The sequence below is a fragment of the Suricata suricatta genome, chromosome 8 (assembly GCF_006229205.1).
Source record: "Suricata suricatta isolate VVHF042 chromosome 8, meerkat_22Aug2017_6uvM2_HiC, whole genome shotgun sequence".
Lineage (NCBI taxonomy): Eukaryota > Metazoa > Chordata > Mammalia > Carnivora > Herpestidae > Suricata > Suricata suricatta.
This window is the reverse complement of record NC_043707.1, coordinates 52,277,906-52,296,921: the sequence shown is the minus strand read 5'-3', so window position 1 is coordinate 52,296,921 and position 19,016 is coordinate 52,277,906. Positions and strand designations below refer to the sequence as shown.

The window sequence follows — 19,016 nt, the reverse complement described above, 5'->3', positions numbered from 1 at the left end:
GCCCTCCCACGCGGCGCGCGCCAGCGGTGGCGGCTGCCATGGCGACCGGCAGGTGAGCGGCAGAAGAGCTCGTGGTCCCTGACCCACTCGCGCGGAGGCAAAGAGGAGGCGGTTGCCAAGGCGACATGGGTAGGAGGAGAAGAGGAAGGAGGGAGGAGGAAGGATGGGCGGCCTTGGCCTAGCCGCAGGGAGGTGACTGAAGCGAGCCCAGCCCCTTGCATCCTCCCCCTGTGAACCTCCCTCCCCTTTTTTTCCGCCTTCTGCCAGCAGTAGCAGCAGCCGCAGCACCTGAGCCGCCGCTGCCGCTCGCTCAGGACTACGCTATGGCTGAGCCTGGGCGCAGCCTCCATCCCTCTGCCGGACGCAGGGGAAGAACTGAGCGGCGCACACTGTGGCTTCTGCGGCTGCTACTCTGGGCTGGGACCGCCTTCCAGGTGACCCAGGCAGCGGGACCGGAGCTTCACGCCTGCAAAGAGGTACTGTCTTCCCCGATCCGACCCCACTTTGGTCAGAAACATTTTGGATCCTGGCGGAGACCTTGAGGACCCAGACAGACAGTTTCAGAGGCCACGGAGTTTAGGTCTCTTTGGGGATGAGACGTGGGGCGCGGGGGGGGGGCGAGGGAAGAGGAGCAGACTGGCGTCACGGAGAGGCCAGCCCACTTGGAGGACTCACGAAATAGATCATCCTCACAGCTTGGGCTGCTGAGCTCAGGGGGGGGGGGGGGGGGGGGGGGGGAAGGTCCCAGCTCCAAGGAGCCCAGGAGGGACCTGGGTCCCTGGGCTCGTGAATGAGGGAAGAAGAAGACATGGGTTGTTTTCCAGCTGCAATGAAATTACCTTAAAAGAAGTTGAAAACAAAAGATTATAAAGAGGGGCAAATTAGAAAGTGAGAAGGAAGAAGTGGGTAAGAGAGGAGTTAGGAAGGCCAGGGGAAAGTAGAGGAGCAAAGTAGGAATGCTTGTGGTTTTATCATGGCTTCAAAAAAAAGAGAGTGAAGGTGGGAGCTGTGTGAGGGGGTCTGAAGGAAACCGTCACCTCTCTCCCCCCTCCCTGTTAAACATCCGGTTACCTTGCAGACTGCTAAATGCTGTGCCTCCCCCAGTGCGCTTTGTTTAGTGTACCTGACAGCACAAGACCCACCTCTGGCCAGACTTTGAGTCCTGTAATATTTCACTTTCCGCCAATCTCTACTTTCCTTCTCTGGACTTTGGTGATGTACGTCATAAGTTTTTTTCAAGGTGTTTCTCAAATGTTGCCAACAATTCAGACGATAGGTAGTGAATGTCTTCCAATAAAAAAATGCCTTTGAGCATTCTTTTTGGAGGGATACACAAAGGTATTAAGGAGTGACAAAACTCACTAGTTTCTATAGTGTTGAAATAACAATATTTGGTTGTTCTCCAAGTAACCCTTTTTTAACCATATGGCAGAGACAACGAAGAAATACAAGAACTGCATTGGGGAAGGCAAAATAAAAGTTGTTCTGTTATTTCTGTGAAATGTGAAAGAATCATAATACACCAATAGTCTAGCCCTGTAAAAGGCATCTCCGATGTCATGCTTGGCTAGAGTTTTAAGAGGTTTAAATACTTTTTGTAAGTTGTCAGTGTTGACTGATTAGTAACAACAACGCCCTCCCTTATGGACATATATTATTATGAAAGTGCTCTATCTATTGACTGTCTACAACATAACAGATCCATGAGGAAGTGAGGGGGGGGAAGAGAGGGAATTTTTTACTTCATTCATGAACATAATACAAATTACTCCAGTTAATGGCAGTTCTGGTAACTTTTGTCAGTCCCAGTGATGACCTGACCTGGGCCACTGGGCCATCTGCATTGCCACTCAGCCCCTTTATGACCTGTTGTAAAGATGGCTGGGAACAGGATGATTTTGAAAGTGTGGCTTACTGGCTTTGGTGGCTTGTGGTCTAACCAACTGAGATAACTAGTTCAAGCAAGCCCACTTGCCTAAGAACCCAACATGGGAGCCTTCTGACTGGAAGGTAAGAGTGTCACAGCGCAACTACTACTTCTTGGTGAGATCTTGCCAACTCTGGAAAATGTGAGACATTTGGGAAATTAAACATGTTGTATCATCTTGGTTTGGAGGGAGGGAAGAATACTGACACCTGAGAACTGTAACTTGGGTACAAATTCAGCCTTTAGTCCTTGTTAAGTGGCCGACATTTGCCTAAGCAGAAGGTCTTGCCACAGAACATGAGCTTAGGGGAGTGGAAGGCTGTGCAACTCAGTGAAACCAGGGTTCCAGTCCTGCTTTTCACTTGCCACATAGTTTTTGGATTTGTAGAATGGAGGTTTCCATATTAACTATCCGAAAAAGGATTGCTTTTGAGTATTGAAAGGGAAAGTACAAATAAAAACATATTTGTGTTACCTAACCCCCTTTCCTGTTCAGCTTCTTTACCATTCGATCCACAGCCCGTGCCAGAGTGAAAGTGGCTTAGGAGTCATGCTCATTGGCCAAAGGCATCAGCAAATCCTGTTTAGACTCTCCTTGAGCAAACAGTGGCTGCTGGACACTCGTGACTTCAACATAATAAGGAAGAGAATGAACCCATTGTTATAATGTTCTTCATTTGGCAATAGGAACTGACTCAACAAGTTTGGGGGCTTCCAACCTAAAATGGTGAAAAACCAACTCAAGGTAGACTAAGCCCTTCTCTATTATTAATCTTCATATGAATTTCTTGTGAGTCCATGTTGGGCATTTCTGGCAGGGACTCTTAGCAGCCCAAGGCCAACCTTAATGACAGCAGAGGTGTTCTAGCCTTGTTTCTGAAATCTGAGGTATCCCTCTGGATCTAACCAGGAAACGGAAAGGTTTAGCATGAGGCCCAGACTGAAGTGGTAGAGAACTGGGAGCTCTAGATTGCTAAACCTGGGCCAGGGCCTGGCATGCGTTTCCTTTCACAATTTAATAATCAGGGTCACCAGTGGAACTAAGCATCCTGTATGGTATTTGTTTTCATGAATCATTTCTTTAGCCCTGGGCTAGCCTGGGCCAAGTGCTGACTGAGGCCAAAGGAGACTTTCCTATAGCACAAAGAGTCTAAATCTCATGAGAGAGGAGAGAAAACCTTCTTTACCAGGTCTGCCTTGTCCTGAGGCTCCAGCGCTGACTTCCCCAAAAGGACTTCTTGATCTATACTTAAAAGTTCGTAGGGCTTAGGAATCTGGCATACCTGGATTGTAATAAAATTCATTGAGTGAGTGATGACTCTGCCACTTAGTAAGGCTGCTACTTCGAACAAGTTAATTAACTTCTTGCAACCTCAGGTTCCTGATCTGTAAAGTGGGGATGATAATACTCTATTATTCTTACTCTCACAAGACTATTGTGAGGACTAAGTTAGATCATACATGTAAAACATCTAATGCATACCGTTGACATGTCATCGGTGCTTAAGAAATATTGGTAGGCAAGGGCGCCTGGGTGGCTCGGTTGAACATCTGACTCTTGATTTAAGCTTGGGTCATGATCTCACAGTTCCTGAGTTGGAGCCCCGCATTGGGCTCTGTGCTCACAGGGTGGAGCCTGTTTGGGATTATTTCTCTCCCTCTCTGCCCCTCCCCTGCTCTCCCTCTCTCTCTCCCTCTCTCTCTCTCACCCTCTCTCTCAAAGCTAATCAATAAACTAAAAAAAAAGAGAAATATTGGTAGGTAGAAAAGATAAGTACACAAATGATGTATAAATGATAATGTAAGGTTAACATGTGGTGAACAATGCAAGAGTGGCAATATAGATGTGAATAGGAAAAGAAGAAAACATTCAGACAATTAGCACTTGACCTACTTCTGGGATAATCAGTAGGACTGCAAAGGGCAGAGATAGATTACAGAGAGGGAAGGGCCAGTGGAAAGGTGCACCAGGAAAATGCAAAGGATCCTGGGAATAGCAAGCAGACCAGGCGGCTGAAATGTGAAGTAGGTGTGAGTACAATGGGAGATAAAGCTGGAATGTGGAGTCAGTGTGGGGTACAATAGAAATCAAGGTTGGAAAGTTAGAAATTCGAAGTGGCGAATCCCTGAAGGATTTCTGGCCTGCTCAGAGCAGATTAGCATGAATGAAAAGTAAACATGGTTGGGGCGCCTGGGTGGCTCAGTCAGTTCAAGTGTCCCACTTTGGCTTAGGTCATGATCTCATGGTTCGTGGGTTTGAGCCCCAAATCGAGCTCTGTGCTGACAGCTCAGAGCTTGGAGCCAGCCTGCTTTGGATTCTGTGTCTCGCTCTCTCTCTGCCCTGCCCCCATTCATGCTCTGTTTCCCTCTCACAAAAATAAATAAACATTAAAAAAAATAAAAAAGAAAAGTAAACATGGTTGAGGTAGGCCAAAAGGTGAGAGAGGAGATAGGGCAAGGAGACTGGTCAGGGAGGGGGTGAAGAGAGGGATTGGGCTGGCCGGTAGTAACGGGACACACAGACAGGTGTAGGTATGAAAAACACACTGAAGGTTAGAGGGTTTGGCGACTGACTTTAGGGGCAGGGTGACGGAAAGGGGCAAGCCGAGGGTTTGGTTAGGGTTTTAGAGTGGGTGTGGGGGATGCAGAGAGAACAGCTCTCAGAGCAGAGTGATGGCCTTTCACAGGTCTGACTTCCCTGGAGTCAGCCCCTGTACCAGGAGGGAGAACATCCCGAGACCCGGCACCACACTTTACTGTCTGAGCATAGCTTCGGGGCTTCTTTATTTCCTCCTGTATTTGCGTCAAACTCATTATTCAACATCTGAACTCCACAGGGAAATGAGTCGATCTAGAAAACATTGAGGACCTCTGAGCTTTCAGGAAATATTTCACTGAAGGCATAAGATTTAAAGCGACTCTTCTAATCGGGAATCATCAAGGTTGGATGTTTGAAACATCCTGCCATGTTGGGTGAAGAGGGGAAATTTAAAGTCTCCGTTTATCACGAAGTATTTACAGGGTTGCAAGAGGTACTGTTTTTGTTTGCTATCAGAGGGGGCTAAAGAGTAATACATTTTTGAGATCTGAAGACATTAGGAAGTCATTTTGTCTATTCTCCTGTCTCAAGGTAGGAGTATACTGAAACTGAACCAGACTGATCATTATCTGCCTTACTTCAAAGGGTTTTTTTAAATGTTTATTTTATTTGAGAGAGAGAGAGAGACAGAGATAGAGTGCAAGCAGGGGAGGGGCAGAGAGAGGGAGACACAGAATCTGACTCAGGCTCCAGGCTTCAAAAGAAAAACTTTAAAAATTGTAAAAATGATGTATTTCATTTACAGAAAACTTGGGGAAAAAAATAAAAAGAAGACTGTAAAAATCACCTAGAATCCTAGCATTCAAACCGTCATTTTTATGTATGTATTTGTGAGAAAGAGACAGATTAGTGGTACAGAGAGGGATCTGGAAATACCAGGTGGGGTGGATTCAACTTCCAGCTCCTCCACTCAGTAACTGTATGGCTGTGGGAATGTTAATTAATCTCCTCATGCCTCAACTTCCTCATCAGTGTGATGAGAATATGAATAAAGACCCTTTAATTACCATATTATGACAGTTAAGTGAGTTAATACATCTAAAGTGCTTAGGACAATTCCTGATGCATAATAAGTACTCAATAAACACTAGCTGTTATAAATTTTTAGTGGATCTCTAATTAACATGGTCTTATAGTAGTAAAAACTAAGAATTTAACAATGGTAAAAGTGTTGGAAAGGGGAAAAGAGTAGATGTGAAAGATATTCTGAGGACAAAGTTGGTAGAATTGGGGCAAGAGAGGGAAGAAAGCATAGCAGGTAAGGGTCTGGAGTCATACTATCTAGATACGGCTGCCGAGAAAGAAAAATGCAGCTAGTACAGTGAGGAAGTGAATTCTTAATTTTATTTCAATTAAGTTAAAGTTGAAATGCACACTCAATTCAATCGTTGACATATTATTGGCTGTGTTTGGAACTACTTGGGTACTTTCATAACCATAAATTTTATGAAATCTAAATATGACATCAAGTTTTTTTTTGACATCAAATATTTTTGATGAAGATGTAGTAGCATCAGTTGAGTTGTACAGTAAAGTATAAAACACAAACCAGAGTTGGAAAACTGAATACAAAAAAATGAATGCAGGATACCTCAATAATATTGCATGATGATTGCATGTTGAAATATATTATTAAAATTAACTTCTTTTTTTTTACTCTTTACTTATTTTTGAGAGAGAGAGAAAAACAGGTCACAAGTGGGGGAGGGACAGAGAGAGAGGGAGACACAGAATCTGAAGCAGGCTCCAGGCTCTGAGCTGTCAGCACAGAGCCCAGCATGGGGCTTGAACCCACGAGCCGTAAGATTGTGACATGGGCTGAACTCGGATGCCTAACTGATTAAGCCACCCAGGTGCCCCTTATTAAAATTAATTTTATATGTGTCTCTTTACTTTTTCAAATGTGCGTGCTGGACATTTTTACATCTTGCATGTGGCTCGCATGTTTCTATAGGACAGTGGTGGCCTGGAGGTGACAGATGTGTGAGTTTGTCACCTGAGGTTGAATCCTAGTTACCGTTTCAACTGCATTGTTTTGGGCAAGGTACTCACCTCCCTTTGCCTTGATTTTTTCATTTGGAAAATGGGGATAAACTAGTTCTTATCTTTTATGGATTGGTGGGAGGATTAAAGTGCTTTGCAAAATGCATAGTGTACAGTGATGGCTTAACAAATGTGTTTGTTACTGCTTTTATGAAATGTTGTTTAAAAACTTAGGAATGGGACTGAATTCCAGATTGCTTTATTCCCTTTTGGCCTATTGAATACCTTTTTAATATGTTTTTTAAGTTTATTTATTTACTTAACTAATCTCTACACCCAGTGTGGATCTTGAACTCACAACCCCGAGATCAAGAATCGCATGCTCTTCTGACTGAGCCAGCCAGGTGCCCTTGAATACTATTTTTAAATAGCTTTATTATTTTTGTAACAATGATACATTCTTATTCTAAAATTTCAAGAAATATAGAATGTGAACAAGGACACAAAACTTAACCAAAATTTCATAACCAGCTAAAATCACCATAAACATTTTGTGGCATGTTTCCAGACTTCTTTCTATACTTCTAGATTTTCTATACTTCTGCACTTACATATGTATATAGATATAGATATAAGTGTATAATTCTCCAAAAGTGGGATCATATCACACATGCTGTGTCATAACCTATTTTTTTCATGCAATAATTTACAAAAGACATCTCTGTTAATAAATATAGGTCTGACTTCATCATTTTTAAGGCTGCATAGAGTTCTGTAGCATGTGTATAATATAAGCTATTTAACCAATTCAAATGGCTTCTAATTTCTATTCCTATATACAATACTGAAATAAATACTTTTGCATATATATTTGTAAACACTCACTCGTTATCCTGTTAACTCCTTGTTGTATTCCTGGACATGGAGATTCCTTGATCAAAGGGCACATATTTTTTAATATGTCTTTTAAAGTTTATGTATTTTTTTGAGAGAGAGAGAGAGAGAGAGAGAGAGAGAGCAGGGGAGGGGGAATAAGAGAGAGAGAGAGAATCCCAAACAGGCTCTGCTTTGTCAGCACAGGGCCTGATGCAGGGCTCAAACTCACGAACCATGAGATCATGATCTGAGCCAAAATCAAGAGACACATTTAACCAACTGAGCCATCCAGGCGCCCAAGGGCACATATATTTTATATTGCTCTATATTATCCAATTTCACTTTTGAAGAAACTGCACCAATTTTATTTTCCACTAAATGTCCTCACTTTTTCTCATACCTTTGGCAATACTGTCAGTCCTTTCAAACTTGACATATCAGTAGATAACACACACACAACACACACACACACACACCTACACCTTTGGTTTTGCTCAGTCCATAGCAGAAGGACCCCACCTAGAGCTCCCAACTGACCTCCGAGTGTTTCTAGAAGCTATTATTGCAAGTAAGAGCGAGAATCTTCCTCATTCTGTAGCAAACAATATACACCAATCCCTATACATCAATCTTGTTCCCAGTCGCTTCTCAGCTGCTTCTCCCTCTACCAGCCAGGGGTGAAAACTCTCTTTCACATTTCCCCACCTAGATGGTCCTGGGGTAGAACTGGGCTTGGAAAGCAGACTGGATGCTCCCACATAACCAATGCAGTTGACTTACAAATTCGGTTAAGTGGTAGGAAAGAAAAGCAAAAGCTGTGACAAGGAGACCTAACCTAGACCGTAGATCGGGAAGGTTGGAGCTGGCCTCCGTGAGGAGTGGGTTTAAGCAGCGAGCAGAAGGCTTCGAGAAGTTTGGCAGGTGAAATGAGTGGACAAGTTTGCAGGCAGGAAAGAGTCTGCGCTTAAGGGACGGAGAGAAGGTCAGAGTGGCCTGACAACATAATTTTATACTTGCAAAATGAAAAATGGATATCGCCATTTTGAAGTTTCAAAACTATTTTGAAGACATGAGACGTGAGATCTTAACTAAAAGTCCTTGTTGGCATGAATTTGTTTAAAAGTTATTTACTTTTATATTTTAAGGTAATAGATGCTGATAATAATAATAATATGGAGTGCCCTCAGTGACCTCCAGGCATTTGGTTCTCATAGGAACTCTAAGCAACTTATTCGGTCCTCATAGGAACTCTGTGAGGTAGGTGCTGTTAACACCCAGCCTCCATTCCGCCTCGCATGGTTCCCTCTCCTCCAACCTGCCTCACTTTCTTCTACAGCATTCTCTGCCATATATATATATACATATGTGTGCATATACACCCATAGTTTTTAATTGTCCATATCTTCCACCTAGAATGGAAACTCGTGAGGGCTGGTATTCTTGTATGTTTTATTCTTTTCTAGATTTCCAGTGCCTGCCACAGAAAGATTAGCCTGCCAGGAGTTACTTGGCTGGTAAGAGAGCAAGAACTCAGGCAGCTGGCGGTGTTTCCTGCGTGTCAGTCCCAATTGTGCCGAGGGTATACGCTGAAAAGTAGAAGTTTCCCCTCCTCCCTGTGAATCCCCAAAGGCTAACCTCTGTCAACTGCTGCTCGAATATATTCTTCTTGAAATGTTTTATGCCTATGCCAGCACATCTGTCTTTTCTTTTTACTTTCTATATGAATCAGATCAGAATATTTGTCCTGTTGTGTATTTTACTGTTTTCCTTACTTTAGGTCTATGTCTTTATATTTAACGACTGGATTGTGATTTATTATAAGTATGTGCCATGATTTATTGAAACAAAAACTTGATGAATAGGTCAATTCCAGTCATTCTTTTTTTTTTAATTTTTTTATTATTTATTTTTGAGAGATAGAGAGAGACAGTGCGAGCAGGGGTGAGTCAGAGAGAGAGGGAGACACAGAATCTGAAGACAGGCTCCAGGCTCTGAGCTGTCAGCACAGAGCCCAACGCAAGGCTCGAACCCACGAACTGTGAGATCATGACCCGAGCCGAAGCCGGAAGCTTAACTGACTGAGCCACCCAGGCGCCCCTCCAGTCATTCTTACTGGTAACAGTGCTGCAATGACTATCCCCCTGTGTGTACTGAGGCGTAATTGTTTGAGTCCGTCAGGTGAATTCTTTTTTTTTTTAAGTGTTATTTATTTAGTTTGAGAGAGACGGAGATAGTGTGAGCAAGGGAGGGGTAGAAAGAGAGGGAGAGAGAGAGAGAGAGAGAGAGACAGAGAGAGAACCCCAAGCAGGCTCCACACAGTCAGCACAAAGCCCAACATGGGGCTCGAACACATGAAACTGTGAGATCGTGATCTGAGCCGAAACTGAGAGTCAGAAGCTTAACCGATTTGAAGGACCCAGGGGATGAATTCTTTTTTTGTTAATTAATTTATTATTATTATTATTTTTTAATTTTTTAAAATGTTTTATTAATTTTTGATACAGGAGAGACAGAGCATGAGAGGGGGAGGGTCAGAGAGAGAAGGAGACACAGAACTGGAAGCAGGCTTCAGGCTCCGAGCTAGCCGTCAGCACAGAGCCTGACGCGGGGCTCGAACCCACGAACGTGAGATCTGACCTGAGCCGAAGTCGGAGGCTTAACCGACTGAGCCACCCAGGCGCCCCTTATTATTATTTTTTAATTTACATCCAAGTTAGTTAGCATATCGTGCAATAATTATTTCAGGAGTAGAATCCAGTGATTCATCCCCTTCATATAACACCCAGTGCTCATCCCAACAAGTGTCCTCCTTAATGCCTCTTGCCATTTAGCCCATCCCCCCACCCACAACTCCTCCAGCAACCCTCAGTTTGTTCTCTGTATTTAAGAGTCTCTTATGTTTTGTCCCTCTCTCTGTTTTCATATTATTTTTGCTTCCCTTCCCCTATGTTCATCAGTTTTGTATCTTAAATTCCACATGTGAGTGAAGTCATGTATTTGTCTTTCTCTGACTAATTTCACTTAGCTTAATACCTTCTAGTTCCATTCACGTTGTGGCAAATGGCAAGATTTCGTTCTTTTTGATTGCTGAGTAATACTCCCTTGTGTGTGTGTGTGTGTGTGTGTGTGTGTGTGTGTGTGTGTGTGTATACACACACACACAAAGCCCAACATGGGGCTCGAACACATGAAACTATGAGATCGTGATCTGAGCCGAAACTGAGAGTCAGAAGCTTAACCGATTTGAAGGACCCAGGGGATGAATTCTTTATCCACTCATCTGTTGTTGGACATTTGGGCTCTTTCCATACTTTGGCTATTGTTGCTAGTGCTGCTATAAACATTGGGGTGCATGTGTCCCTTCGAAACAGCACTTCCATATCCTTTGGATAAATACCTAGTAGTGCAATTGCTGGGTTGTAGGGTAGTTCTATTTTTAATTTTTTGAGGGACCTCCATACCATTTTCCAGAGTGGCTGCACCAGTTTGCATTCCCATCCGCAGTGCAAAAGGGTTCCACTTTCTTCCCATTATCGGATGAATTCATAAATGTAGACATAGTGGATCAAGGAGTCCAAGTGTTCGACATTTCGATAGATGTGCGTCAGGCTGGGAGCATGGGTTTTTAAAGCTAGCATTAGGCTTCTGCACCTGCAGTCAAATGGAGGAAGAGGGAGGCCTTGCCTGGAAGGAACTGCTGCCAATTTATTCTCCCCCCGGGAATCACTGAGCCCCAGAGGGCCGGGCTGGAGGGGCTGGCGGCTTTAACAAGCTTCCAGCTTCTCCGAGTCAGGGCAGCTGGGCCTGATGGCTATTTCTACCAGATTTTCAGAAAATAATTTAGTCCAATTTATAGCTTTTCCTCAGTCTGTATCATTTCTCTAGTCCGTGATAAAAATTGTGCCGTTTGTCACATTTCTTCTTAAGCTCTCCTTCTATGTCATACCAGATAAAGCACAGAACAGATAATTATAGTTAGTGCTTGACAGCTGCCAAAAGAAAATGTATTTTTTATACTGCCTAGCTCTCTACTTTTCAAAATCTTTTTAAGTCTGAGAAGCCTAATATGAGGTTATCACCCATTCTTCTCCTTCGATTTGACACGTGTTATTAAAGGCATTTTAAAAAGACCCACAGAACTATGCAAGGCGAAAAAATAAATAGACTTTCACAGGCCTAGAATGTGATTTTCTAAATTAGAATCGTACTGATGATACAAAGTAAAATGCAAAACTAGTAATAATAATTGGACTTTACTAACCCTGTGGGCTAATTGGAGTGTCTGGTCTTTACCGCACGCACAACAGTCCAGGAGAGTTGTTTCTGAATTAGAAAGGAAACTGAAATTGGCTGATTTTCTGCTTGAAATGGATTACTTTGCCTTCCAACCTCAATCATATGAAAATAAAAGAGTGGCTAGTAATCCACCAAGAGAAAAGATAAAGGAAGCGTCAATTATATCTGTTCATCTGACTTGGTTCAGATTCTCATAAGGCTGGTGCTGGCTCAGGATAGCACTTCAAAAAAGTCAGGCATGCCAAGCCCTGTGCTGAACTTCATGCTCCATAAAGTTTGAATTAATAGGTCAACTTATTTTCCTTGTAAAGCATTTGTTTTAACAGATTCGTGCTAGACCTTCCATTCGCAAATATTCAGCTCTATGTATAAATCCTCTACAAAAGAAAAGAAGGGATTGTGGGACACCTGGGTGGCTCAGTCAGTTAAGAATCTGACTTCGACTTGGGTCATGATCTCATGGTTCATGAGTTCGAGCCCTGCATTGGGCTCTGGTCTGATCGCTCAGAACCTGGAGCCTGCTTCAGATTCTGTGTCTCTCCCTTTCTCTGCCACTCATGCTCTGTGTCTCTCTTAAAAATAAATAAACATTAAAATAATTTTAAAAACTTAAAAATAAGAAAGGATGGGATTGTGACCAAATATGAAATAAATAACAGGTTAGCAGCACGTTGGAAGAAAGCAAAGAACTATGCGGGAGGCATATTTTTAAAAGATCACATGTGGTTTTAGTTCTAGGTTATCTAAAAGACTACTCCTGAGTTTTATATTCACCTGCTAGTTTTTCTCAGGTGGGGATAGATTCAAGTAAGGTTTCGGAAGACTGTGTGATTGTGGCCAATGTACTTGGCTGTCTTTAATGTAACCCTCATTTTAGTCAGATGTTGAGTGACCAAAGGGAGTGGACATGAATGAGTGTGAGCAGATACAGGTGACACCCCTGGGAATATGCAACAGATAGTCAGGAGCCCCTCTGAAAGAGGAGACATCCTCCTAATTTTTAGGTAACTTAAAAATCCCAGGCGTTGTTTTTGCAGTTATTGATATCACCCCATTTCCATTAAAATATTTATTTTATATGTGCAGAAACTGAGGACCAAGGAGATCAACTGGTTGGTCCACTCTGGGCAGTGTCGCTTAGATATAAAATAGTGACCTCGCAGAAAGCTGCTGTTAGGGTGGATCTCGGCAGACACCACAACCACCTCCCTACCATAGAGCAGTGAGTGCTTATCCTCAGGTGGGTTATGTTGCTTAACAACTACAAATTGTTAAAAAGACTTTTTACCCCAGATGAGAAGCTATTTCTAGAGTCGACCCCCACTACTGGGGGTAAAAAGTATTCTTTTCTAAACTTTGTATTTGTGAAGCAACATAATTGGTCACGTGATTTCCCCACTGTTGATGACGCTCGTTTCCTCCCCCTAGACCCTTTCTGTTTTTCTCCCTCTAAGGAATATTGACAGATACCGTCCGTATTGAGAACAGGTCCCAGAGAACAGGTATCATCAGAATACTCACAGTTTGAAAACATTAATGACAGATTTCCTCTAGAGATCATGGGTCATTGTCAAGTTTTCTCCACCAGATACTTATTTTTTCTCTTATATATTTAATCCTCTGAAATTTAAAAAAATTTTAATGTTTTATTTATTTTTGATACAGAGAGAGAGCATGAGAGGGGGAGGGGCAGAGAGAGAGGGAGACACAGACTCTGAAGCAGGCTCCAGGCTCTGAGCTGTCAGCACAGAGTCCAACGCAGGGCTTGAACCCACGAACCCTGAGATCATGACTTGAGCTGAAGTCAGAGGCTTAACTGACTGAGCCACCCAGGTGCCCCAATCCTCTGAAATTAAAAAAAATAATTCGTATACCAAGTATTTATTGAACCTCATGGACTGAAAGAGACTTGGAAGAATGATAGGACATGAAACTGACACTGATGCTACCTACAGTCTTTCAAGGAACAAGCAGTTACAAACGGAGATCAGGGCGTGATAGGATGAGGCCAGATAGGAAGGAACTGTGCAGCGCACTGCCTCTGAGGCCCGGGTTCATTTCCCTAATGAAGCTTCACTGGCTCTCAGACTCAGTTGTCAAAGGAGCTACTCATGTGTAATTTGAAGGATTTCTGTGAAATGAGAAATAAGATATGCACAGTGACTTGTTGTGTTTGTTAGGGCTGCCGTAACAGAGTACCACAAGCTGGATGTCATAAAACAACAGAAACTTGTTCTCCCACAGTTCTGGAGGCAGGAGGTTCAAGTTCAAAGTGTCGTGATGCCTCTGTGGTGGCTCTAGGGGGGAGTCTTCCCTTCTCTTTCTCGCTTCTGGTGGTTGCCAGAAATCCTTGGCTCTCCTTGATTGGTGGCATCACTTCAGTCCTGCCTTGTCACACAGCTTTCGCCTGGTGTGTCTCTGTGTCTTCACATGGCCGCCTTATAAGGACATCCGTTATTGAATAGAAGGTCTATCCTACTCCAGTATGACCTCATCTTAACTAATTACATCTGCAAACACCCTATTTCCAAATAAGGCTCTGGGTGGACATGAATTTTGGAAGGACACTATTCAGCCAGTACACCAGCACATAGTAAATACTCAATAAGTCAGAGTGGTTATGGTTAGTTACCAAGGGGCAAATGCAAATGAACCAAGAAAAGTGATTTCAGTACAGGCTGGTGTGGTTAAGGAGAGCTTCTCAGAAGATGTGAGAAGGTCAAGCAGGGCTTTAGAGAAATGGTAAAATTTAGATAAGAACTGAAGGTGTAAGAGGGTCAATGGCAGGGGCAGAGAACGGCATATCAATATTTTAACAATAGGACTATTAACCTTGTAAAATTAGCTATTAATGAGACAAGTCTCTTTGGGTCCAAAAGAAGTTAAAAACTATAATGGTTTTCTGAATGGATAAGCACATATATTATCTATTGTTATCTATCCTCTATTACTTTATAACCAATGACCCTAAAACTTAGTGGCTTAAAAATAACAAACATCCATGATCTCCGTCTCTGTGGGTCAGGAATCTAAGGGTGGCTTAGCTGGATGATTCTGGCTCAGAGTCTTTCATAAGGTTATAGGCAAGATGTCAGCGGTGTTGCAGTCCCCAAAAGCTTGTTTGGAACTTGAGGATCAGCTTCCAAGATGATTCACTCACATGACTACTGGCAGGAGGGAGTTCCTCCCCTATGGGTCTCTCTATAGCGCTGCCTCAGTGCCCTTACCACATGGTAGCTTGCTTCCTCCAGAGCAGATAGTCAGAGAGAGAGTGAGAGAGAGCGAAGAAGAAGCCAGGGACCTTTTTATGACCTAACCTCAAAAGTCACATTGGCGTGCCTGAGTGGCTCAGTCAGTTAAGCAATTGATTTCAGCTCAGGTCATGATCTCGCAGTTTGTGAGTTCGAGTCCCAGGCCGGGCTCTGTGCTAACAGCTCAGAGCCTAGAGCCTGTTTCAGATTCTGTCTCTCTCTCTCTCTCAAAAATAAATAAAACATTAAAAAGAAGTCATACACTATCACTCTTGCCATATTCTTTCTGTACATTAGAAGCAAGTTGCTGAGTCCAGCCCTAACTCAGGGGGAGGACTGAGCTCTTTCTTCCTTTGGAGGGAGGAGCTCCAAGAATACGTGGACATGTTTTAAAACCACCACGTTATAGTATATCATGAAATCATCCATTCTTTTTTTTTTATAGTAGTTTATTGTCAAACTGGTTTCCATGAAATCATCCATTCTTTAACTGTTGGACTAGTTTCCTAAATTTGATGTTCCTAAATCCCCATGTTATTATTATTACTGTGTATTAATATAATAATCATTTTGAACTCCTACAGTATGCCAAACACTGTGCTTGCGGCTAGAAATTTGGAATGCATGGGCCCAGTGCTTGCCTTCAAGGAGTTTATAGTTTAGTGGGAGAGGAAATATGTCATAAATATAATGCTCTTATATCAGAGACAAAAGTGAACAAAAGGCTTTGGGTTTGCACTATACGAGGGAAGCTGCAGAAATCAGAGAAGGCTTTAGGGGTAGGTGGTATCTGAGGGCCTAGGGTAGCATCTCAAGCCTAGCCACCTCCTGGTATAGAGTAGATGCTGGGCAGGTCTTTGGAGGAGGGACATTCAAGGCCGGGAGACAGGAATGTGCAAGGTTTCTATGGGGGGAATTTCAGGTTGTGCAGGATGGCTTTCATGCAAGGTGAAGGAAAGGGAGTGGGAAGGTGGATTGCAGCCAGTCTTGGAGGCCCTTATGGAATCGACAGTATTAGGGAGAGAGATTGAACTTGATTCTGCCTACACTGGAGTTTTTTCAGTAGGGTAGTGAATGCTTAGATAGGTGTTTCAGAGAATAGAAAAATTTAGACCAGAGAAACCGGTGTAACTGTGTGTATGAACTTATTAATTCACTAATTCATACACCCATTCATTCATTCATTCAACAAATTTACCACAGACTCGCTATGTTGCCATTGCGTTGTTTATAGTCTAATGGGATACATATATATATATATATATATCCGAAATCATCACAGAGATAAAATGACAACTGTGACAAGTGCTACAAAGGGAAGGTATACGGTGCAAAGAGAGCACATATTAGGGGACTTGACTTAAGCAGGAAGTTCAGGACACTCCTCTCAGGGTAGTGACAACTCAGCTAGAGTCTGAAGGATGTCCAGCAGTAATAAGCCACGAAGGGGAAGGAATCAGCACATGCAAAGGCCCTGAAGCGGGTACAAAGGACTGAAAGAAGGCCAGTGTAGTGTGAGAAGCAGGGAAGGACAACTTGGTGAGAAATAAGAAACCGTGAATGGTCTTATTTTAATTAAGTAATTAACAGTGCCTCCCCCTATAAGGACTTCAGTTTTCAGGAAATATTCCATCAAAATAGTAAAAGCCAAATATAAAATAAAGATTATGGCAGGAAAAATACTGTTTAGATTGACAAATACAGAAAAAAAAATTAAATGAATAAATGAGCCCTATTCAAGCAAATGGACTGGAAACTTGACCCTGAACTTCCTAGTGGCCAAGGTAAAAAATGAAAACATTATAGAACATTCTCAGAGCCCATTAAGAAAACATATGAGAAAATTATCTAGTAGGCAGATGCAACAGTAAGATGTGCTGTAGGGAAGCTGTGGCATCAGAATGAAAAAGATTAGGAACATCAGAAGAAGACATTGCAGAGAGATTCACTGATTAGTTAGTATAATTACTGAGACTCTATAGCATCTGTTGGTATTATCTCTCCGTATCTTTGGAGACTGTTATGGGACCAGTGATTATTATTTGTCACATACACACACAGACACACACACACACGTAGAAATGGAATATATCTTCTTTTTAAGCCAGAGTAATTTCCTTTGGTCTCCAATTGAAATAGCAGGGGAGGGGCGCCTGGGTGGCTCAGTTGGTTAAGCGGCCGGCTTCGGCTCAGGTCATGATCTCACAGTTCGTGGGTTCGAGCCCCGCGTCGGGCTCTGTGCAGTCAGCTGGCTCAGAGCCTGGAGCTTGCTTCAGATTCTGTGTCTCCCTCTCTCTCTGACCCTCCCCTGCTTGCGCTGTCTCTCTCTGTCTCTCAAAAATAATAAATAAAAGACATTAAAAAAATTTAAAAAAAAAGAAATAGCAGGGGATACGGTGTTTTGATTATTATGTATTAACCATTATAGAAGTTGGTGCTGCTTGGAGTGGGATGACTTATACACCAGCCTTACATCTTACACATCAGTAAGCGTAAAAATAAAGAAGTAGGGGATTTGTCCTGATTCCTCCTGTGACTAAAAAGCAGGAGGATCATCTGAGGCCTTCCTGAAAATTAGGGAGAATGGCATCCTGCTTTAATTTCTTCCACCAAATTTCACTCTTGGACCCAGACCATTTCTGCTTTGGCAAAGCAAGAGGTGCTGATGTGAACTGTGTTCCCAGTGATGGTGCCCCTGGCTGGCCCCGGGGGAACCTCGAGATTGCTGAACGCAGTGGGTGCCAGAAGCCTGGCTGTGGGTGGGGGGTGCGGGAGGGGCGGAGAAGCTCTGTTACCAATTTTAGTACTGACTGCATAGAGAAGGCTTTTTCTACTTCCTAGCAGAAAAAGTAAACTTAGGCAAATGGCTTGAAATTGAGTATTCTGCTTTGGACCCTTTCTTTCTTCCAGCCTCTTCCTTTAGCTTCAGGTTTTCAGACTTTCCACGACAAAGCCTCACAGCCTGCTCCAGGCAGAGCCCAGCGGTGGAACTCTGGTTTGGGCCAGGCACAGGCCTTCTCCACGCCCCAGGGCTCCGGGGCCTCTCCCCGGGCTGGCATCTGGCTGCCACCCCCGACTGCCACGGAGACCCTTCGAAAGAAAAGTGATTTCCTTCAAGAACCAGGTCGTTCTTGCGAAGGATTGCTGAGTTCTGGCCCTCTGTCCTGGGAACAGAGAGCCTCTGTGATGGTCTCCTCCGTTTTACCGATAGAAGCAGATATCTGTTCAGTTGGCCGCTTTGTCTGCTGTTCTAGTCTTTTCTTCATGACTGTGTAGGTGAAATTCTGCAGAGCTAGTTGGCTCCGTCTGTGCCTCTACTTTATGCAACTCTGAAACCCTTTGGCGGTTTTCAGAGCATCTGGGCCGCCTGACCCTGGAGAGGCCGCAGCTCTCCTTTCCCGCTGCAAAGTCCTCCGTGGTGTTTCATCAGAGCTTCTCCCAGGGATGTCCCATCATTTCCATCAGAGCAAAGAAACATGAATAAAGGGTTCAGATTTAAATACTTACCTCAGGGCACTCTCCTCCTTTTAACTAATTAATTAATTAATTTTGAGGGGGGAAGAGGTGGGGAGAGAGGGGGTCAGAGGATCCGAAGTGGGCTCCACTCCGACAGCAGAGAGCCAGTGTGGGGCTGGAACACAAGAACCACCATGAGATCATGACCTGAGCTGAAGTCAGTGCTTGACCCACTGAGCCAGCCAGGCCCTCCTCTCCTCCCTCCTTTTTAAAAATACTGGAGTAGGGGCACCTAGGTGGCTCAGTCAGTTAAGCATCTGACTCTAGTTTTTGGCTCTGGTGGGTTTCATGGGTTCCAGTCCTGCGTGGGGCTCTGGGCTGATAACGCGGAGCCTGCTTGAGATTCTGTCTCCTCTTTCTGCCCCTCTCCTACTCACATGCCCTCTCTCTCTCTCTCTCTCTCTGAAAATAAATAAATAAACATTAAGAAAATAATAAAAACACCGGAGCAATGTAATTTTTCAGCATAAAAAGCAGTAACAAAGGTTGGAATTGGATGGCAAGGTTGCTGGAAATCCTGTAACTACAGAGGTGACTCAAAAACAAAAAAACACGACCAAGCCAATCT

At 43.4% G+C, this 19,016-nt stretch overlaps 1 protein-coding gene across 6 annotated transcripts in view; it reads left to right on the top strand.

Annotated features, from left to right (window-relative positions):
• Positions 1-11: 11 nt before the first annotated feature.
• Positions 12-19,016, top strand: part of KIAA1324 (KIAA1324 ortholog) — a 69,355-nt gene continuing 50,350 nt past the window's right edge. For 3 of the 6 annotated variants that reach the window (XM_029949815.1, XM_029949813.1, XM_029949812.1), the window contains exons 1-2: positions 13-129; positions 268-476. In XM_029949815.1, the coding sequence (XP_029805675.1) occupies positions 126-129; positions 268-476 (213 nt within the window). In that variant the 5' untranslated portion in view covers positions 13-125. Of the gene's footprint in view, positions 130-267; positions 477-19,016 lie in introns of all 6 variants that reach the window. The other 3 variants (XM_029949814.1, XM_029949816.1, XM_029949817.1) reach the window with 3 other exon arrangements.